The sequence below is a fragment of the Nicotiana sylvestris genome, chromosome 5 (assembly GCF_000393655.2).
Source record: "Nicotiana sylvestris chromosome 5, ASM39365v2, whole genome shotgun sequence".
In the NCBI taxonomy this organism is placed as follows: Eukaryota; Viridiplantae; Streptophyta; class Magnoliopsida; order Solanales; family Solanaceae; genus Nicotiana; species Nicotiana sylvestris.
Window position 1 is genome coordinate 125641148 of NC_091061.1, and position 24296 is coordinate 125665443.

Consider the following 24296-nt stretch of genomic DNA (forward strand, 5'->3'; position numbering starts at 1 on the left):
GCGACTCTGCTGGGGACAAGAACACAGAATCTATGGTTCAGGGTTCAAGAATTCGAGCTTAGAATAATTGTTATATTTGGATTTTATTTATTATCTAATTTTTATTACATGCTTGGGCCTAATGTACTAATTGCCGCTTTTTACCACTTTGATATTATTTGAACTGTATATAAACTGCTGCGAAACCCTTTTCTTCTAATCTTCTGGGAAGTGCACGTTAGTGTGACATCTTTTCTGTTAGTGTCATACCCTAATTTTGAACGAGGTTCTGACAAGTTACAAGGCCTTTTGGTTCCCGGTACGTAGCTCACCCCCCCCCCCTCGCGGATCGAGTTGTCCGCTCAGGTAAGCCAGATCTAGAACATTACACCCAGGTTTTAAATTTAGAATAACACAGCCTCATGCCGGATCCCTAGTAGGAACGCTTGTTTGCATCATGTGCATTTCACTTTGGGGACTCAACGCAAGGGTTGGGTCCGTCTAGGACAGGTGTACCCGAAAATAAAAAGACCAACCTAATGCATTTTTACATGCTACCTATGCATTCATTTGTTTCGGTTTTCATGTTGACCGACTTCTAGATTAGGTAAGAAAAATCAAAGAAAAACCAATTTTGAGGTATGGGATAGGATTTCATCCATTTCCTAAAAATGGTGTTCAAAATATCTCAAAACTCTGCCGAAATTTTGAAAAAAAAAGAAAAAAAAGAGATTTTTGAAAAAAGAAAAAGAAAAAATGGGGTTAGTCAAAAATGGTTTATGTTTTTCTCATCACGTCAAAACTGGCCGAACTACGCGAGTTTGATTCTCACTGGATGTGGGATACGTAGGCAACCCTCATCGGGTCCAGCCCCGCTTTTGAAAATTTTGAAAAAATATGAAGTGTCGTCATTTTTGTCGTAAATAAAGTGGGTGATGTTGCTCTTGTCTAAATAGTCGAGTGTCCCGCCGGAAGGCTGTTTTTGTAAGAATAGCCACCGACGGTTTCTTTGTCAATTTTGTCCATTTAGGGAACACAACCCTAAAATCTTCCATTTTCGAAGTAATGAAGGGCCGTATTCGCAAAGGTAGCCCTGATTTATTTGATTTTTGCAAAATAAACCCTTTTTATCAGTTTTCAAATAAGATTCATTTTGTCTTTAAACCAATCACCTTAATCTAAATGTGCAGAATGAGCACGAGTAAAAATTTGCCAATGAAGGTTTTAACCAAGATTCTGTTGGAACTACACATATGGTGGGAAGATTTGGGTGGGCAAGGACGAGACATGGTCAACTATTATTTGGGGGCGCTCACCGGATTACTAAATATTAGGCATAGGGGAGATATAATTAAAGCGCTGGTGACATTTTGGGATCCAACTCACAACATTCTAAATTTTTCGGACTTCGAACTCACACCTACTTTGCAGGAGATAGCGGGTTATGCTAGGAGTACCGAGGGTGTAAGACATAAATACTTGTCGCTCCAAGGGCCGTCACCCCTCACATATTCTAGATTTGCTAAAAATAAGCAGGCACATTATGCAGATTTGGCGGGTGGGTTTTCCACTCTACACTTCATATACCAGCGGTACGGACATGTAGAAGGATTTGAAAACCTGGAAAGCAGAATCTGTAGTAAAGGGAACCGACTAAAATGGGAAGAGCATAAATGCTTCGATTTCATGGCGGCATTCTTGGGTCTTCTACTATTTCCCAGGAAGGATGAGAATATTGATCTATGGATAGCCGGAGTCGTCAATACTTTGATTCCCAATGCCAAGAGCACCCTTGCACCTATAATAGTGTCTGAAATATTCCGAGCTCTCACAGCTTGCAAAGCCAGAGTAGATTTTTTCGAAGGGTACAATTTGTTACTACAAATGTGGATGATTGAGCATCTGTGTCATCATCTTCGGTACATGAATTATGGATATAGAGGGAAAAGTAGCATAGAGGAGTTTGGTACAAGGGTCACTGGATTCGAGATGCCAGAAGGGGTCGGAGATTGGATATCCCGTCTTCATTCCGTAACTACAGACCAAATAGAATGGACGTTGGATTGGCTTCCTATTAATGAGATTGTATACATGCCCGCCACCGGTCCTGACTTCCTCCTGATGGGTCTTGAAAGTATCCAGCCTTACGCCCCATACCGGGTTTTGAGACAGCTAGGAAGATTCTAAATAATCCCCAAGGATGAAGACCTTAGCCTTCATGCAGTCGAGATCCGCTTTGATGGCCCATTTCGTGAAGCAGTGGTCCGCCAGATCTGAAGTGAATGCCAATACTTGACTGCAAACACCCGAGTTCGTGATTTATCCAATGGTGAAGTCTCGTCCGATTACCTTGCCTGGTATAAAACGAGTGTTGAGTTTGGAAGACCAGCTAAAAGACCCCACCTCCAAGAATTTGTTGAAGCATTGCAAGAACAACGGGATTGGCTGACCAAAGAAAATGAATATAGGGTCATCATAAGCAAGTTGGAAAAGCAAGTGAGAGATCATAAATTTGATAATGGGTTGCAAGAAGCCGCGGATGAGGGGTGAAAAGAAAAGGTTAGCCCAAGAAAATTAATCCCTCCAAGCCTAAATCCAGAAGATGAAAATAGCAGCCGAGAACCCTGCCAGAAGTGGAAAGGATGAGAAGCTTATAAACATTCTTAAGCGGAAAGTATGTGACTATGGATTGATTTGGAAAAGACTGAGAGTGAACTAGCAAAGACCCGAGCAAAGTTAGAGAGGAATGTGGAGGAACGGGCAAGTTTCATTCAACAGTTGAAAGAAAAGTACGACAAAGGAATCATGGGTTTGGAGAAAAAGATCAATACCCTTGAGAGCGAAATGACCAAGCAAGCAAAGAACTTCAAAGCAGAAAGAGAGCATTGCTATGCCTTGATGTCGCAACTAGAAGAGGACCTGCAATAATTGCAAGAGCAAACTCATATGGCCACACAAGTTTTGGAGGTCACATCTCAACAAATTGGATGTCTGCTACAAGAGAAGGGCGTCATCGGGGAGAGGTTTAGAAGAATTGCTGACTATATTGTGATGAAGTGCAATGAATGCGAGGACATGACCAGGTCCATGTTCTTTGCTGCAGTTATGATTTTGTTTTCCATCGGATAAGGGACGACCTATATCGCCTCTATGAAGATATGGCACATAGGCCCACTGCGAGACCGACTGATGTCCCGTGGGCCCCTAGAGCAGTATTGTAGGAACTTACGTATTCGTGATTTTATTATTCGAGTCTGTATAGCAGTTTCTTTTATAGTCTGTTAGTCCACTTTGAGTCTTATTTTTGTTTTTTATGCTTAAGTTTGTAGGATGAAGTCGTTGCAATAGAGAAAAATATAATGTTTTTATTTAATGAAAATTTGAAAACCCAAAAAATATGTCTTTCTTTTATTTTGCATTTATCTCCTGAACTACGTAATGATCTGATTCATGTGGCATCATGATACATAGGCAATCCCCATAGGATTTGATCATAATCATAAAATGAAAAAGAAAAAAAAATAGAAAATAAAAAGAAAAGAAATTGAGTGGAAAGAAAGAATGGCAAAACAAGAGAACAAAAGCGAGAGCAAAAAGAGGGAGCGATAAGAACCGAGTGGGAAAATCAATAGTGACTGAAAAGGGCAGCAGTGAAAAAAAAGAAAAAAAAAGAGAAGAGAAAGTGCAAAGTGAAAAGAGTTAGTTAAGGCCGGGATGAAACATCCAACCGTTCAAATACGTAGTAGAAACCTTTAATTGTTCAGGTGCATTGCATCCCAACGTGCGGTTGCCTATATGTTAAAATCTTAAACACTAACAAGTTTGTTGTTGTCATTGAGCATAGGAAGGTGGTTAGTTTGTTCGGCATTCTAGCAACCCACCCATACAATACTAGGTCTAAACACATGGCAATCATGGCTGGCAAAGAATTGGATGCGAATGTTATTGACCCACTGAGAGAGGAGGAGGAATCTGACCTGGTCTGAAAGAGGAGTTACATAAGCTAAAACACCAGATGGCCAAAATGTACCAGACATGGATGAAAGGGCATCCTCCACCATCATACCCCGCCAACCCTGCTTTCGTCCCACCACTGGCCCAATCTCAAGAGCCCCCCCATTGTTGATCTATCCCCATAATACGCACCAAGCTTCACCCCTTACCACCACTATCATGGCACCACTTTCCAAACCATCCAAGCTCCACCAGCCAAATAAACCACGTACCCCTCTCCGCCAACTACCCCTATCTTTGTAGCACCTCCACTACCTACACTCCATTGATCATCTAGTGAGCCGGTATTCCAAGCCCAATATAACCAATACTATGCCCCAGAGCCCACCTTCAAAGTGCCAGATCACTACTCCTACACTCCCCACTTTGAACTTCCTGTCGAAAACGAGAAGCCGCCCAAAAACATAGAGCACGAGGAGATATTTAGGAAGGTAAAGAGCTTGGAGCAGTCACTGAGAAATATGCAAGGGTTTGGGGGCCGAGTGAGCATGGCTTATAAGGATCTATGCTTGTTTCCTGATGTCCAGCTACCTACCGGATTCAAAATGCCCAAGTTTGACTTGTATGACGGGCACGGAGACCCCGTGGCCCACTTGAGGGGATTTTGAAGCAAAAGGAGGGGAGCCAGTGGGAAAGATGAACTGTTGATGACATATTTTTGTCAAAGTCTGAGTGGTGGAACATTGGAGTGGTACACCCACCAGGACAACAGTAGATGGTACACTTGGGATGACTTAGCCCAGGCTTTTGCTCAGCATTTCCAGTACAACATAGAGATTATCCCAGATAGCTTGTCTTTGACTAAGATAGAGAAAAAGCCCAGTAAGAGTTTCAGGGAGTATGGTTTCCGATGGAGAGAACAGGCAGCACGAGTCAACCCTTCAATGGAGGAAGATGAAATGGTAGAGTACTTTCTCCAGGCCTTGGAACCTACTTACTTTGGTCATCTGATCTCGGCCATAGGTAAGTCTTTCATGAAGTGGTTAAAATTGGAGGAATGGTAGAGGAAGGACTCAAATCAAGTAAGATCATGAGTTACTCTGCCATTAGAGTAACTAAACAAACGATTCAAAATGGCACCGGAGGCGTATTAGAGAAAAAGAAGAAAGAAGATGTTCCTATGGTTGTCTCAGGATCGTGGCATGGCCCAAGGGGCTCCCCTCACCATTACACCCAGCCTCGACCCCAACCTCAAACCTAAACCCAAACTCCATATAATCCACCCGAACACTACTTTCCGCCATCAGAGCCTCAATATTCAGTCAGGTCACCCCAATACCATGTCCATCACGCACAATCATATGCTCAACCCCCTCCTTAACCGCAATGGTGTGCCCCAGCTCCCTTAAACCTTTACCCACCTCTACAAGCATACTGAAACCCTACTAGACCCAATTTTTGACCCAGGCCGGAGTATAAAAGGGAGAGGTAGCAGCGGAAACAAACTTTCACCCCGCTTAGAGAGTCTTATGTCAGTCTGTTCCAGAGGTTGAGGCAGTTGGATGTTCTTAGGTTGATTGAGTCGACATTACCAAATCCCCCTCCAAAAAACCTGGATTATTCCCTCAGATGTGCATATTGTTTTGATGCTCCGAGGCACGACACAGAAAAGTGTTGGCATTTGAAGAGCGCCATCCAGGAGCTTATTGATACAAACCAAATTGTGGTCTAGAGCCCGAAAGCGCCAAATATCAATCAAAATCCGTTGCTAGCTGAAACACACATGATTGAGATAGTGCATAAGGATGGGGAGCCCAAGAAGCCTTCAAAGTCTGTTATGATGATCCGTGCCAGTAAAAGTAAGCCGGTCAAAACTCCAATTGTTACAAAGGCAACATCTTCGATAGTTGAAGGGCTGACAAACAAGCCGAGCATGCCCAATGATAAGCCGCATGTGGTAGTCACGAATGGGTTCCCAGATGATGTTGAAGCAAAGTAAGGAAAACCGAAAGTGGTCATGCCGGGGGTAGCAAGTAAGCCTATCTTTATAGTGGAAGGAGGCTCGCATTTCCCCTGTTATTATTAAACATGTGACCCAACTACCAATAGATGACACCAAGGTTATTCCATGGAATTACAAGGGAGTGATAGTAACTTATAAAGGGAAAGAAGTGGAAGAGGAAGTTAATGAAACCCAGGGTTTGACTCGTTTGGGGAGATATTTTGCCCTAGAGGAATTAAGGAAAGCTAAGCCACTGAAAGATAGTCCAATTCTAGTGAAGAAACCAGTTACCGAAGAGGATGCGGAAGAAGTTTTGAGAAAAATGAAGGTGCATGATTACTCCATAGTGGAACAATTAAGAAAGACTCCCACTCAGATTTCTCTTCTATCATTGTTGATACATTCAAACGAGCACCGTCGTGCCCTCATGAAGATTGTGAATGATGTTCATGTCCCTGAGAAGATCACAGTGAACCATTTGGAGAAGATTTCCAACAAGATATTCGAGGTAAACAGGATCACCTTCTCGGATGATGAGTTGACCTTGGAGGGAACGGAACACAGTCGGCCTCTCTATATCATAGTGATATGTGAAGATTCCATGGTCACGAGGGTGCTGGTTCACAATGGTTCTAATGTGAACATTTGTCCTCTTTACACTCTGCACAAGTTGAAAATTGATACTGAAAGGATCCGCAAGAATAGTATATGTGTCCGAGGTTTTGACGGAGGGGGAAAAGATTTTGTTGGTGATATCATACTCGAACTGAAAATAGGACCAGTTGAATTTACCATGGAGTTCCAGGTACTAGATGTGGTTGTGTCTTACAATTTGTTGTTGGGTAGGACCTGAATACATGTTGCCAAAGCAGTCTCATCTACTTTGCACCAGATGGTAATGTTCGAGGGACAGACAGGAAATCGTTGTGCATGTGATGAGAACTTATGTGCTTACAATGAGACATCCATCCTGTTTATTGAGGCTGAAGATGATAAAGGGCCTTGGGTGTACCAAGTTTCAGAAATAGTGTCAGTTGAGAAGGTTCCGAAAGGGGAATACATTCCAGGTCCAAAGCTAGCTGCTGCAACCATCATGGAAGCAAATGAAATGTTAAGGAATGGTTTTGTGCCAGGCAAGGGTCTGGGCACATCTTTTCAAGGTATAGTGCAGCCAGTGTCTCTAGTGAAAATCTAGGTACCTTTGCCCTAGGGTTAAATCCCATAGGGTATGATGTGAAGAAGGCTAAAAAGTTGAAAAAGAAGGCATGGTCACTCCCTAAGCCTATCCCATGCCTCTCTAGGTCTTTCGTCAAGTCAGGGGTAGTGAAGCGTCCGGTGTCAGTAGTTCCAAATCATATGGTTGACTTTGATGAAGAGTTGATTGAAAGGTTATAGAGTCTATTTGATGAGGTGAACATGGTAGAAATTAGGGAAGGTTCCAGCAAAGCAGACGTGTAGTTTATTGGGCCAAAAGTGAAGCTTAACAATTGGAATGCTACTCCTCTCCCTACTCGGAAGGAGTTTTGGTAGTTCGCTTTGTTTTCCTTTCTGTTATCTGGATTATTCTAGGGTTGTAATCCAAATTTTTATTTTTCGCTTGTTTTGATGTACAAACCATTCTATCCTTTATTTTCAATGAAATGCAATTTCCATTTTCCATTACTCCTGATTGTGTCATTTTTGTCTTTCTTTGTACAGTTCTTTTTATGCTGGTTTCAATGACATGACATGCATGAGGAATCTTCGGCCAAGTCTTAAAAGCCAATCTAACTCTGAAATAATAATCCAAGAAATAGAGTGTGATGATGAAACAAAATATGATGAAGATGAGGCATTTAAGGAAATTAGTAAAGAGCTAAATTATTTTGAAGAGAAACCCAAGCCTAATTTGAGTGAAATTGAAGCAATCAATTTAGGAGACCTAGATAATATCAGGGAAACCAAGATAAGTGTACACTTGGAACTACAAATCAAGGAAGAAATAATCAAAGCACTGTTTGAATATAAAGATATCTTTGCATGGTCATATGACGACATGCCGGGTTTGAGTACTAACTTGGTAGTTCACAAATTGCCAACTGATCCGGCATTCCCTCCCGTCAAGTAGAAGCTAAGGAAGTTCAAGACTGATATGAGTGTGAAGATCAAGGAAAAAATCACAAAATAGTTGGATGCAAAGGTCATTCGGGTTACTCGATACCCCTCTTGGTTAGCTAATGTTGTGCTAGTGCGAAAGAAGGACGGTAAGACCAGGGTATGTGTTGATTACCGCGATCTCAATAAAGCAAGTCCAAAGGATAAATTCCCATTGCCAAAGATCCACATCTTGATTGATAAATGTGCCAAGTATAAGATTGGGTCTTCTGTAGATTGCTATATGGGATATTACCAGATCTTGATGGATGAGGAAGATGCAGAAAAGACAACATTCATCACACCATGGGGAACGTATTACTACTGGGTAATGCCATTTGGTTTGAAAAATACTGGGGCAACCTACATGAGGGCAATGATTACCGTATTTCATGACATGATACACAAGGAAATTGAGGTCTATGTGGATGATGTGATCATCAAGTCAAGAAAGCAGTCCGACCATGTCGGAGACTTGAGAAAGTTTTTCCAGAGGCTCCACAGGTACAATCTTAAGCTCAACCCTGCAAAATGTGCATTTGGGGTTCCGTCTGGGAAATTGTTGGGGTTCATAGTCAGTCAGCGAGGCATTCAGTTGGATCCGTCAAAGATAAAAGCTATCTAAGAGTTGACATCACCAAGGAATAAGACTGAGGTGATTAGTCTGCTCGGGCGCATAAACTACATTAGCAGGTTTATTGCTCAACTCACGATAACTTGTGAGCACATCTTTAAGTTGCTGAAGAAGAATGCCACGGTCAAATGGACTAACGAGTTCTAGGAGGCATTTGACAAGATCAAGGGGTACTTATCAAACCCACCTATATTGGTCCCACCGGAGCCTGGGAGACCTTTAATTCTCTATTTGACAATCCTGGATAATTCATTCGGTTGTGTGTTGGGTCAACACGACATAACTGGTAGGAAGGAGCAAGCCATATATTATCTTAGCAAGAAGTTCACATCCTTTGAGGTTAATTATACTCCCCTTGAAAGGACATGCTCCGCCCTGACTTGGGTGGCACAAAAGTTGAAGCATTATCTGTCGTCCTACACTACTTACCTCATTTCTCGCCTGGTTCCTCTAAAGTATATCTTTCAAAAGCCTATGCCCACAGGAAGACTTGCAAAGTGGCAGATTTTGCTCACGGAGTTTGACATCATCTATGTGACTCGAACTGCCATAAAAGCCCAAGCATTGGCCGATCATTTGGCCTAGAACCCAGTGGATGAAGAGTATGAGCCATTAAGGACTTATTTTCCTAATGAAGAGGTGATGCATATTGACAAGGTGGAGCAGGATGAAAAGCCAGGTTGGAAACTTTTCTTTGATGGATTCGCTAACATGAAAACTGTCGGAATAGGGGTTGTGCTCATTTCTGAAACAGGGCTTCACTACCATGTTACGGCCCAGCTTCGTTTCTATTGTACCAAAAACATGGCTGAGTACGAGGCATGCATTTTGGGTTTGAGGCTAGTTGTAGACATGGGAGTCCAGGAAGTCTTGGTCTTGGGAGATTCGGATCTATTGGTGCACCAGATTCACGGAGAATGGGGGACTCGGTATTTAAAGCTCATACCGTATCGACATTGTTTGCATGATCTTTGTCAATGGTTTAGATCAGCAAAATTCAGGCATATTCCGAGGATCCATAATGAGGTTGTCGATGGCTTGGCTACTTTGGCATCAATGTTACACCATCCAGATAAGGTTTATGTTGACCCTCTACATATTTAAGTTCGTGATCAGCATGCCTACTGTAATGTGGTTGAGGAGGAATTTGATGGTGAACCGTGGTTCCATGATATTCGGGAATACATCATGATGGGGGTGTATCCGGTACAGGCCACAGGTGATCAAAAGAGAATAATTCGACATTTGGCTAGTGTATTTTTCTTAAGTGAGGGAATTTTGTACAAAAGAACTCTAGATCTTGGACTGTTGAGGTGAATATATGCTAAACAATCCACGACTATCATGACCGAAGTGCATTCTGGAGTTTGCGGGCCGCATCTGAGTGGGTATGTTTTGGTAAAGAAAATTCTTCGAGCAGGGTATTATTGGCTCACCATGGAACGAGATTGCATCAGCTTTGTGCGCAAGTGTCATCAATGCCAGGTTCATGGGGATTTGATTCATTCTCCGCCATCTGAGTTGCATACAATGTCCTCACCTTGGCCCTTTGTTGCTTGGGGCATGGATGTCATTGGACCAATTGAGCCAGCGGCATCAAATGGGCACAGGTTTATTCTGGTGGCCATCGATTATTTCACTAAGTGGGTTGAAGCTATGACTTTCAAATATGTGACCAAGAAAGCAGTGGTAATTTTGTTCATTCAAACCTTATTTGCCGGTTCGGAATCCCCAAGGTGATCATCACGGACAATGGTGCTAATCTTAACAGCCATTTGATAAAAGAAGTATGCCAACAGTTCAAGATTATGCATCAAAATTCCACTCCGTATCCCCCCCAAGGCAAATGAAGCTGTTGAGGCGGCCAACAAAAACTTAAAGAAGATACTTCGAAGGATGGTGCAAGGTTTTAGGCAGTGGAATGAAAAGTTGCCTTTTGCTTTGCTGGGTTACTGCACTACTGTTCGTACTTAAGTAGGTGCAAGTCCTTATATGTTGGTATATGGTACTGAAGAAGTTATACTCGCAGAAGTTGAAATTCCATCCATTCGGATTGTTGTTGAATCTGAAATTGATGATGATGAGTGGGTCAAAGCCCATTTGGAGTAGTTAAGTCTGATTGACGAGAAAAGACTGGCAGCAGTATGTCATGGTCAATTGTATCAAAAGAGAATGGCAAGAGAATACAACAAGAAGGTGCGTCCCTGGAAATTTGAAGTAGGTCAACATGTACTGAAATGCATCCTTCCATATCAGGCTGAAGCTAAAGGTAAGTTTGCCCCAAATTGGCCGGGGTCGTTCGTTGTAACACGAGTGTTGTCCAATGGTGCTTTGTATTTAACAGATATAGAAGGCAAATGTGTTGATATGGCTATCAATTCTGATGCAGTCAAAAGATATTATGTATGATTTCTTTGGTTTGTCTAATTGTGTTGTTTGTACATGGCATGTTTTGAAGATTGGAATGACGAAGGCATTTTATTCTGCTATCTAAACATTTTACCCTTTGTTACCCTTTTGAGCCTTATTTATTTTTCTCCATACCCCTCTTTTGAAATCAGAAACAGAGTTTAGAAATACATATATAGAAAATATAAATAAATAAAAAAATAGAAAAGAGGAACTACGTTCATAAGAAAAGGAGAAACATGAAAAGTAACAAAAACAAAGCAATTCATATGACTTGAACTACGTTCTACCTAATTCCTTTTAAGGATACGTAAGCAGCCTCACATTTCGGTCTCATAAAATAAAAATTCAAAAATTCCCAAACTCCAAGAAACTGGGGCAGAAGTTGTGGTTTCGTAAAAGATCTGATTCCAAAAGTTGTAATTCTGAACCCTTTTATTTTAAGTTGTTTTGAGCCTGCATGCCACCTTTTCTGTCTAGCCCTATCCAAAAGCCTACATTACGGTCCAAGAAAGACCTTCCGATCAATCTTTAAGGAATGCCAAGTCAAGCGAAATAGAGCTATGATTCACATCATGGGCAACACTTTTGTTCATAAGCATAGGGAAAAATTAATAAATGAGAGAGTCTTATTGGTGAAAACCATCACAGGCACTGTAAGGCGCCGAAGAGCTGAGAGAAAACTAAAATGAGAGAGTCTTATTGGTGAAAACCCTCGCGGACCTGTAAGGCGACAGTGATTCGAGAGATGAATAAATGAGAGAGGTTTGTTGGTGAAAACCCGTCAGGGCACTACAAGCCGAATGAGGCTCGCGACTTTGCAAAGAGGTTGGATTATGGAAAATCCCGATTTTGAAGTATGAAGACGGGATGGAAAATGAAATATGATTAGGTGAATGGTCTGGGCTGATTAATCAAAAATGTATGTCATGATCATTGGAGTCAGCTGCTTCATGCAGATAAGTCTCTTTTTCACTCTTCCTCACATAGTCATCTTGTTTCAAATTTTCTTCTTTATTCCTAATTCTCGAAGTCACTTCGTTTCATTTTCTTTTGGATATAATCCTCTAAGTTTTTTTCAATGTTAGCCTTGTTAAGCAAGTAAGAAAGGATTTCAAAGCTTATTACCAACTTTCAATTGCACAAAGAAAGTGCGGCCAAAGCATACCAGAAATAGCATGATTCAAAATGAAAATAAGGTGCTAGTGGGAGTTCAAGTGGTCAAGTGGTTTCGTGAATTTTTGGGAAATATAGAGGTTCAAATTTGAAGGATAGAAATGTAAAACAGCAAGATGAGTGTGAGGCGCTCGGGTCATTCAAGGTTCTATGTTGAGGTTCAATCAAAAGTTCAAATAATTCTTTACTAGCCAAAGGCAGCAAATCAGAACAGAGCATGGCAATGGAAAGGACACCTTCAGCAAAAATGCTGCAAATTAACCACCACATTTTCAAACTGATAAGATTTTCTTTGATTAAAACAGGGACAGGAAATTTCGTGTTCTAGAGGAACCCTTCGTGAGGAAAGCGTGCGCCAGATAGGTTCAACCGTAAGTTGTTAGGACCCTCCTGGATAATGGGATATAGTTTCAAGTTTTCAGGCCCCTCCTAGATAATGGGATATAGCTGAAGTTTTTAGGACCCTCCTGGATAATGGGATATAGTTTTAAGTTGTCAGGACCCTCCTGGATAATGGGATATAGTTTCAATTTTTTAGGATCCTCCTAGACAATGGAATATAGTCTAAGTTGTTAGGACCATCCTGGATAATGGGATGTAGTTTCAAATTTTCAGGACCCTCCTGGATAATGGGATATAGTTTCAAGTTTTCAGGACCCTCCTGGATAATGGTATATAGTTTAAATTTTCAGGACCCTCCTGGATAATGGGATTTAGTTTAAATTTTCAGGACCCTCGTGGATAATGGGATATAGTTTCAAGTTTTCAGGACCATTCTGGATAATGGGATATAGTTTCAAGTTTTCAGGACCCTCCTGGATAATGGGATATAGTTTAAATTTTTAGGACCCTCCTGGACAATGGGATATAGTTCAAGTTGTCAGGACCTTCCTGGATAATGGGATGTAGTTTCAAGTTTTCAGGACCCTCCTGGATAATGGGAAATAGTTTCAAGTTTTTAGGACCCTCCTGGATAATGGGATTTAGTTTAAATTTTCAGGACCCTACTGGATAATGAGATATAGTTTGAAGTTTTCAGGACCCTCCTGGATAATGGGATATAGTTTCAAGTTTTCAGGACTTTCCTGGATATTGGAATATAGTTTAAATTTTGAGGACCCTCCTAGATAATGGGATTTAGATTAAATTTTCAGGACCCTCCTAGATAATGGGATTTAGTTTTAATGTTCAGGACCCTCTTGGATAATGGGATATAACTTAAGTTGTCAGGACCCTCCTAGATAATGGGATATAGTTTCAAGTTTTCGGGACCCTCCTGGATAATGGAATACAGTTTCAAGGTTTCAGGACCCTCCTGGATAATGGGATACAGTTTCAAGTTTCCTGGACCCTCCTGGATAATGGGATATAGTTTCAAGTTTTCAGGACCCTCTTGGATAATGGGATATAGTTTAAGTTGTCAGGACCTTCCTGGATAATGGGATATAGTTTCAAGTTTTCAGGACCCTCCTAGATAATATGATTTAGTTTAAATTTTCCGGACCCTCCTAGATAATGGGATTTAGTTTAAATTTTCAAGACCCTCCTGGATAATGGGATATAGCTTAAGTTGCCAGGACCCTCCTGGATAATGCGATATAGTTTAAGTTGTCAGGACCCTCCTGGATAATGGGATATAGTTTCAAGTTATCAGGACCCTCCTGCGTAATAGGATATAGTTTCAAGTTGTCAGGACCCTCCTGGATAATGGGATATAGTTTTATGTTTTCAGGACCCTCGTGGATAATAGGATACAGTTTAAGTTGTCAGGGCCCTCCCGGATAATGGAATTTAATTTTAAGTTTTCAGGACCCTCCTCGATAATGGGATGAAGTTTTAAGTTTTCAGGACCTTCCGAGATAATGGGATTTAGTTATGTTTTTGAGACCCTCATAGATAATGAGATTTAGCATATGTTTTACCTTTATGAAATAGAATCTAGCTTTCAGGTTTTCACTCCTAAGATTAGATTTGATTTTAGTGTTCAGGGTCCTCCTGGATAATGGGATTTAGCTTTTAAATTCTTATAGCTCTTTTGGATAACAGGATTTGATTAATACTCACAGATGTTCCAGGTACCAAACTGGAGCAAAAAAATTTCTTTTATTTTGTTTGTTTTGTAACAATGCAAGCGCCCAACTGGAGAACAAAGGAATTCATTTCCAAAGTTTAAACATCAGGTACCCACCTGGAAAACAAGGGAATTTACTTCGAACCTTAAGTTAGTACAGGCGCCCACCTGGAGAACAAGGTATTTCATTTTAAGTCTAAGTTGCAGGCGCCCACCTAGAAAATAAGGGAATTTATTTCAAGTTTAAGTTGCAGGCGCCCACGGGAAAACAAGGGAATTTATTTCAAGTTTAAGCATCAGGCGCCCACCTGGAGAACAAGGGAATTCATTTTCAAAGTTTAAACATCAGGCGCCCACCGGAAAAACAAGGGAATTTACTTCGAACTTTAAGTCAGTGTCAGGCGCCCACCTGGACAACAACGGAATTCATTTTAAGTCTAAGTCAGGCACCCACTTGAAAAACAAGAGAGCTCATCTCAAAGTCTAAGCATCAGGCACCCACCTAGAAAATAAGGGAAATCATTTCAAGTTTTAGCATCAGGCGTCTACCTGGATAACAAGGGAATTCATTTCAGGAGTAAGCTCAAGACAACAGCAGGAACTCGCCCGAAAAATGAGGCCAATTCAAATTAGAAATAGCAAAAGCTCGCCTCAAGAAAGCGAGTCAACAGTTCAAGATGCACGACAGAACTACATAAGTTTCAAGATCAAGTTTGAAGATATATAGATAGTAACCTTGTAACTCATAGATCATAGATTATCCTAGCTTCTTTTAATTTTTGTTTCGGTATAATAAGGAGTTCAGCAAGAAGAAACGGCAATAGCAACAGTGAAATCACAGCTTCCCGGTAGTCCCAGCTACTAAAACATTCACAACTACACTGACCTGATTCATTAATAGCGAAGGATATGTAGGCAACCTCGGAAGCAGGATTCGATCAGACTTTTCAAAAATGCTTCCTATGGAGTATCCAAACGGGAAAAAATCGCTCGTATTTGCTCACTTTATCTTTGCCTGAAAACTCTTCATATTTCCAAGCAAAGAGGGGTAGCTGGGAGCACGTGATTTTTGCCCGACCAAAAATACTCTTACAAGAATCAAAAAAAAGATTTTTGTAGTTTATTTTATTTTTTATATAATTTTTAGGAATATTTTTTCAAGTGTTTACATTTTTAGTTGCATTTTTGCATGCATTAAAGCATAGAAAATATCTCAAAATAACAAAATTCCATGCATTGCATATTAGGTTGTGTGTTCGTATTTTTGGATTAATTTGGTTAATTAATTGTTATCACAAAATATAATAAATATCATTCATTTTGCATTTTAGCCTTTAATGCTAAATTAGTAGTTTTCTCTTCTTCATTTTAGGATAAACTAATTTTGAAAATATTATAATTAGCTTAATTAAGATTTTTTTAAGATTTAATTAATTTAGTTAGGATTTTTGTTAAAGAAAAGAAAGAAAAAGAAAGAAAAAAAAGTTGTTCCAATATTAGGCCACCCAAAAGACCCAATCTGTGGCCCAAAACCCCCATTCCCTTCCAATCCGCCCCAGGCCATCCCCTTTACCCAGTTCAAACCCTTCAGTCCTTCAGACATTTAAAACAACGTAGTGCTAAGTCAAAATTACGTTGTATTTAGTCAAAACCAGTCAAAGTTAATCCTGGCCCTTCAGTTTCTTTCATCCAATGGCCAGAAATGCTTCATTTCATTTGTTTAAAGCTGTCCAAATGCCCTTGATACAACCTAAGACCTTGTTCTATCATCTCCCCTACACCTTATCTCTCACCAGCGTCCGCCACCCACCGAAAATCTCTTGTGGCGGTGGTTGGTCTCCAAACTCCCTCAAATCTTGACCACATAACCCTCATCGTCCATTCACTCCAAATCCACCGCTATTTCCTTCCAAAAATCACGCATCTTCTCTAAATTAGAGATGTAAAGATACCAATAAAGTCTCTTTCGCCTCTTTTTCTAATTTCCTTCTAATCTGGCCTCTTCTTGATGTTGAACAAACCTGAATCAATTGGCTTTGGTTCCAACTGGTCTCACGGTGGTTGGATTCTGGGCGAGCAGCCATTGATGGTCCAAAATACTTTGAGCCTCTGCTTGATAGTAACATAGAGCACTAGCCGTTGAAGAATTCCGGCAAGTGATCATGTTACAGTTCCCATCATTAGCCGAAATCCTTATTCACCGAATTTGTAATTGACGTGCCATTGGTTTTCTCCGGGTCATCGGAATCTTTAGCAAACTGGTTAGTATACCTTTTTTCCTCTTTCCATAACCCCTCATATGATATAAAATTTATGTCTAAGTTGTTTCTAAGTTGTTTCTAATTCATAATTGATAACTTAATAATTAGTTTAATCCTATTTGTCAATGTATTACCGTCTTTTGAGTGCTTTTTTAAAATCTGCTTTTTCGTTTAATTCAGAGGTTGTTTATTTAAACCTCCATTGAACTTGTTTCCAATTATTGGTTTGGATTTAGAATTGGGCTTGTTAGTACAGAATCCCAAAGAGAGTATTGAGCATGTTTGGCTATATAGCCCAGATTTCTGGTATTTTTGAAAGGTATATAACATATGTTTAAAGGGTATTTACGAGATTTGGATTGAAAGAATCTTTCACAACTACCTAGGAAGGTTCTAGAAAAGTGGGGAATGGGCTGATTAAACAAATTGGTTAAGGATTGAGGATCCAAATGAACAAAAATAGAATTGAAGAGAGGTGAGAATGAATTAAGAAAATCAGGTCTTGCTGCCCTAGAATCCTGCTATAAAAGCTCATTTCACTCATTTTTAGAGGGGTATCTGAGACAGAAAAAGAAGGGATCCAACTGCTATGAATTCTAAGCTCCAAATCTGAGCTTTAATAGCACAAATACTCCAAAAACATAAGAAAAGGCAATCAAAAAGAGAAGTTTTAAAGTTTGATGTCAACCTAATTGGTTTATTGCATAAGTTTTGGGTTTTAAAGCTGGTGTGGTTTGAGGAAATTATTGGTTCTACTATCGTTGCTTCTACTATTGTTGTTCTGATTGTTGTTGCTTCATTCAAACCTCAGACTTATTTTCTACTCTGTTGCTTTTGCTATAATCAGGTACTCCTCTTGAAATTGGGATTACCAAGTGGATATGAATCATGTTTGTATGGAAAAGATAGGCATATTAAAGAATTGAAAACTCAACTATGTTTATGCTTTCAATTCTTGTATTCTTTCAAGTCGATTAGCTTCTTTTTTTCTCTTTTCTCTGGTTTCATGTTTTTCCATATCTGTTATTTCAAGTTGATTTTTAGAATGTTTAAAGTTTTAATTATTGAATTTGTGGTATGATTGAACTTTGTTCTTCATAAGAATATGATCTAATTTAATTTGTATCGGTGTCTGATATGAAAAATGGTTGGAAAATTAAGTGCTCAAGTACCAATTTAAGTATGGGGCAGTATATGTTTCTTCGCAGGCTTGATTTTGTTCTTATGACATTGAAAGTTTTATTGGCATCTCTTGTCGTCTAGGACTATAGTGAATTATTGTGATAGGTGCAAAACTAAAAATATTAGATTATGCATATCTACTGTACTCTTTGCTTCACATTTAGCGATTTGTTTTCATTTGGTGATGTTATAGATGGTTAGTCTTTGTAATTGATAATTTAGGAAAACGACTTATGAACCTTCGTAGTTTGCTTCAGACGCGCTATAATAAAATTATCATGGCTACGAGTACAATTCCCGTGACATAGTTGTGATACATAATTTCCAAATCTGGTGGTTCATTTATGTGACCCGGCCACAACAACCAATAATGTTAATTAATTAAACATATTGTAGATCGTGGGTATGATTTCCGTGATACGATTCGCAATGTATACCAAACAAACAACTGTACGACAATCGTAACTTGTTCCAGAATAATTACATAAATAATTAAAGCAGCTAAAAATTTAAAAATGCACAATAGGTATAAAGTATGTAATTAATCAGATAATTAGGTCAATAATAACAGTTGAGCGACCCTACTAAAACCACGGAATCCGGAAATGCCTAACACCTTCTCCAGGGTTAACAGAATTCCTTACCAGTATTCCTATATTTCGGGGACTGTAAAACAGAGCCAAACTTCCTCAATTTGGGATTTTAAACCGGTGACTTGGGACACCATAAATTATCCCAAGTGGCGACTCTGAACATAAATAAATAATTCCGTTTCGATTATTGTCACTTTAATTGGAAAAACTCCCTTATACCGCTTTCGGGTAGAAAAGGGAGGTGTGACACATGTGCGTTTCAAGCAGTGCTACCAAAGCTGGGTTATGGTAATTGAGCATGGAGCGAAAATTACGTTTTAACTCCGGTGATCGGGCTCCTCCGCGGTTCCATATGATGAATTGCATGGATTGACTATTTAGTGGATGTAGTGGAGATGGTGGTTACTCCCTCTCCACTGTTGATGACCTATGAGTTAGTGCTGAGATCAACACTATGGAAAATTTCCCCAACTCCGGATTTCTTGTGGGGCTAATGTTTAGGCAACAACTTAGTAGTTCCGGTGGGCAAGCGATGATCACTTTTCTTTCGTACTGTTCTTTGATGGTGTAAGTTTTGTCCCCGTTTAGGTAACACGAGATGGAATTTGTTTCTCGTATCTTGACCATTGTGGCTGCTACTTCCAGTTTAGCTATTTCATCATGTGTGTATTGAGGTGGAGTGGACTCGTTGAAGGAGTGAGTGGGTGATAAGGTGAGGCTTGTGCATGGAGAGGTATTGTAGGTGCTATCAATGATCTGGGCTGAATCTAAGGAACAAATGCTTGAGGTGGTTGTTGTAGGCGATAAAATGGTAGTTTCATAGTGTTCATTAGTGTTGAGTGATGGTTCTACATAGTTAAGGTTGCTGGAAATGGATGTGTCATTTGTTGTGGCTAGGTGAAATCTGAGGGAGGGTGCATGGCCCAGAGGTATTGGTTGTAAAGTTCCACCCCCATGCGCATTCCCTCTGTTACTATTTGTGCTATATCTGTTGGGTTTTGGATTATTACTATCACATCCTGGTTGTCTATTTCAATGGCAAATGTTAGTGCATGATCTTGAAGACTCATCTCTAGCCATGATTGAGGGTACGTTTGTGGTGGTGAATACTGTGTTATGGAGATAGGGGTTGGTTGTTGGGGGATCTTGTGGTGGTTGCATGGTTTGATGTTGAGGAATAAAGGGTGTTGAAGGAGACTCGTACTGGTGAGGGAGATTGTCCTTTGGTGATGTAAGTTGTGGTGTGAACGATTCATTTAATGATAAATGGCACTGAGTATTGGGAAGTTTAGTAGATGTAGAGGTAGTGGTAGTTAATGATTGTGTTTCAGGGTGTAGTTGTGTTTGAGAGGGTAGAGTGTAGTTTTGTTTGAGAGGGTAAGTTAAGTGGTTGATTTGATATTGGTCGTGTAGGTATAATTTCATGTGTGTCTGGGCCACGTGAAAGGCCAGTGGTGTTTGCTTGTTTTGGGTATTGGGCTTCTCCAATCAGTAGGTCTTTATTTTGGTTGAGAAAGATACGCATTGGGCTTTGTGTGTAGGTTATTTTGTGTTATGGGTGGAGGAGTAGATGCCGTAACATAGGTGTGTAATTGAGTGGCTATAGAGAGGGGTGAGGTGGAGGTCCATGGGCTTGCGTTTGTCAAGGTGACATCTTTGTTATCCACGTGTAGCTTATTTGTTTCATTTGGCATGTGATAGCTTATATGAGTCCACCAAACTATAGTGCACCTAATCCTTTATGAGCTTCTACTGAGAATACTTATGAAGCAGTAAGTAAAAGAGGCATAGGATTTTTACGTGGAAAAATCTCAACTCAAGGGGACAAAAACCACGACCTACACTTGTATGCTTTCAACTTCACTAACTTGTAAACACCTATTACAAGCTACTTTATAATGACTCTATTACAAAGAATTCAACTCAACTAACTTGTGGTACTCTCGTCATAAGCTACATTGTCACTCTCTAGTTACAAAGACATTAACTAACTTGTGATACTCTTATCACAAGTCACTTTGTCACTCTCTAGTTACAAAGTTTTTAACTAACTTGTGATACTCTTATTACAAGTCACTTTGTCACTCTCTAGTTACAAAGACTTTAACTTATGACTAAACCTAGTCACAATATAAACTCAGAGAGTTTACGGATTTTTGGTTTCCTAAAACATAGCTTCTAAGAAAGCTGGATAGAGTTACAATGAAGAACAAATAACAAGATTACAACTCAACTACGGATACACATAGACTCATTGTGAAACTGATCCTTTAGTGGAGTTATCTTCTTGTTCTTGACACACCAGTGACTTCAATACCGGATGGACACTTTAATGCTTGAGAGAATATCACTAAATGTACAACTGAATATATTGTGCCTTGCACCAGGTTGTTATACTACAAAAGACATCACAATGGTGATGTCAATTCTTAGTACACGCTTTTTCCCATTGACAAGTGACTGCTACACTGTTGTGTGTACAGTTACGGACAATAACTTTCTGTAGTTACATTCCAGTTGTATAGTTGACTTGTACTTCTGTCAGAGAACCCTAAAGGACCAGGTCCCTGTTGTGTTCCTCTTTGTAACTGTCACACCTCCTTTTTCACCTACGCCCGCGAGGGCGTAAAGGAATTTTTCCAATTAAAGGACAATCGGAACGAGATTTAGTTATTAATTATTCAGAGTCGCCACTTGGGAGATTAATGGTATCCCAAGTCACCGGTTGTATCCCGAACCGAGGAAAAATATGACTCTGTTAACAGTCTGCGAACCAGAAATCCGAATAAGGAATTCTGTTAACCCGGGAGAAGGTGTTAGGCATTCCCAGGTTCCATGGTTCTAGCACGGTCGCTCAACTGTTGTGTTTGATTTTATCTGATTTCAAAACATGTTCAAGATTATGTGATTTTTAATTTTAAAACCGCTTTTATTATTATTATTTTAACTAGAATTGCAACGTCGTGAAAATACGTCTCGAACCATGTCACATCAATGCACCCGTGGTTGTTGACATATTTCGACTTCGTTGAGATTCGGATTTGGGTCACATAAATGCGCACCCGAGTTTAGGAAGGTTAATTATTAAAAGTGCATCCAAAGTGTCTCACGCGCTAAGACCGTGAAATTCGCTAAATGGCCCATCCCGAATTCTAAGTATTTCACTATAACTAATTATTGAGGGCCCCGCAATTTATGTGTTTTGTTCAGCGAGGCTCGTCTCATTTTATTTTAAAAAGGCAGACCCTAGAGCTATTAGAATTTTCTATTTTTTATTTGTCTCTATTAATCAAGAAAAGGTCCTAATCAATTATTAGTATTAATAAACCAGCATTTGAAAGTGTTACACCGGCCTGAATTTCCCACAGCCACGGACATTGGGCCTGAAGTTAGCCCAAATCAATCAAGCCAAATTGCACCATCTAGGGAGCAGCTGGTCGAATCCCTGGAGTGGCAATCCAACGAATTGTTTAAATGTCTGCTCACTAACTTTACCCCAAACTCTTGTGAATGGGCTCCACTCTTCTGACAAAAGGAAATGAATATGCACTTGCCTAAATCAATTAGATACTGACCCTCAAATCGTTCAAGAGAGTAGTTATGTCGTCGTAATTTTAAAAATGAACAAACGTACTAATAAATTTACTCACGCTTGCAATTACAAGACAAATGTTATACCTCCTAATTTGTTATGCTTTTAAACCAATTTATGAACCAGCTGATGAGAAAATAACTAAGACTAAAGTGAACTATTAACTCCGACTACTGAATTATAATTGTCAAAGCTACAACATTACGAAATTATTTAGGACGCATGTTCAACATTAGAATAGAACTCAACGTGACAATACACCAGTTCCAGCTTCATCGCAAACTTGAACTGTTTATGATTTTGAATTTTTAAACAGAAAATTGTTAAGCTAAACAAGTTAAATCTAAGTAACTACAAATCAACGGTCCAGCAATCTAAATAACACAGTTCTGCCAGTTCAGTTATACATTCAAATTGATTGTATCGTACAACAACCAAATAAGAGGAAGACGATCAGCAGCAATAACAGCCACGAGTAGAAATCAATTAGCCAGTAACTTAATTCAATAGCCACGAAGAGTTGGAAACCAAATAACACCCAGGAAATCAACCACAAGTTACTACACCCAAATGCAATTGCAATTTGACCAGAAACTACAACGCTTCTTCAACAATCGAGAAATAACCAGCAATCACTTGAAATAGTCTCAAACACCTTCAGATGCCCTAAACACTCAGGTACAGGACAGAACCAGAGAAATTCGTGCTACTTATCATCCTAAATGAATTAACTAGTGGAATATTCACATTTGTTTTCTGATTTTCAATAGAAATCTAAGATCTAAAAGGAATTTTTTTGAACTTTTACTAATTTGAAATTCAACTATAGGCTCAGATCTGTAGAGAAGGCTTTTGGGGGGAATTTTTAGGTGAAGAGTCGACCCTTTCACAAGGCAAATGTGACCCTATTTATAGGCAAACAAACAACTCCTTATTTTCCTTTTAGTCCCTTATGGCAAACACACATGTTTATTGATATTTCACTATGACCCCAACCTAGAAGCTTCTAGAGGGTACTAGATCACATGGCAAAGAAGCCTTACCCTGATAACACCCTAATTGCCCCTGTGATTAAGCGATTATCTGACCACATTTAACTGACAAAACTAAATTACCAAATCAGGATTAACAAACTTAAACTATCAAAGCACAAAATCAAACAGCATGCAAAACAAAAAATTAAACTAACTGAGTTACTAGCTTCATTCAAACAAAATTACTAAACTAATTGGCGAACTTAAACTAATCAACAAATTAAAGCTAAACCAAAAGCAGATAGGGGATGACTGAAAACAGAATTAAAAGAGTTTATTGATTTTCATATTACTAATTATTGCTAGCAAAGTAAAACTAAGATGTTACCACAAGAAAAAATGAAACAAAAGAAATACAACTCACTGATGAAAAGAAAACTCCGGCCAGTTGACATTTCCCAAACCTCGGCCAATTCTAATGACGCTTGGCTCTAATGACACTCAAATCCTCACGAGGAAGGCCCAGGGATCCTTTGATGTCAATTGCATGTGCTTTGGTCGTTTTAGGGTTTTGGCCGGAGAAGTAAAAAATAATATTCAAGCATGTCCGGCTACATTCGAGACAACAGAGCATGGGGTTTGGGTAGAGGAGGAAGAGAGGATATTGGGTTGTTAATTTGGGGCGTTTGGCGTAACCGGCGTCATGGACAGAAAATCTTCCACGAGATATTTGAAGGTTTCCGGTGAGATTCGAAGGAAACTAAGGGTGGGAATGGGAAGAGGAGAGCAAGGTGGGTTGGTAGCGTTAATCTGGTGGTCGATAGCATAAGTGGTGTTCGGCGGCGGCTCCAGCGAAGATACAAAATACGATGAAGACAAAGCTGTCTGTAGGGTTTTGGGCATTTTCGGACAATTATATGCAAAAATGGGGGGAGAGTCTTTGGCCGTTGGATTAAACGATTAAAGGCTCAGATCAAATGCAGCTCAAACGACGTCGTTTGGCTAGCCCAGAACTGGACCGGGCGGGTGGAATTGGATTGGGTTAATGAGGGTGAATTGGGCCTGATCTGAGGTAGCTTCAATTGGGCGCGAAATTAATCAGAATCTGGCCCAGATTGGGCTTCTAATAAAGATCATTCTTTCTCAAATTGTTTTCTTATTGTTTTGTTTCTTTTCCTTATTATTTCATTTTGTATTTTTGTATTAATTTTTCTGTTTTTTTACAAAGATGCAAAATTAAACTAACAATTAAACTAAAATTAATTAATGCCTAAAATTGTTTTAAAAACTATTTCGTGACGATTTCACAATTAAACAATAAAATGCGAAAGCGAAC

General features: G+C 39.7%; 1 protein-coding gene across 1 annotated transcript; it reads left to right on the forward strand.

Annotated features, from left to right (window-relative positions):
• Positions 1 to 9344: 9344 nt before the first annotated feature.
• Positions 9345 to 9806, forward strand: LOC104228000 (uncharacterized). Its single transcript, XM_070146876.1, has one exon. It carries the CDS (start codon positions 9345 to 9347, stop codon positions 9804 to 9806), a length of 462 nt encoding a protein of 153 aa, XP_070002977.1.
• Positions 9807 to 24296: the final 14490 nt, after the last annotated feature.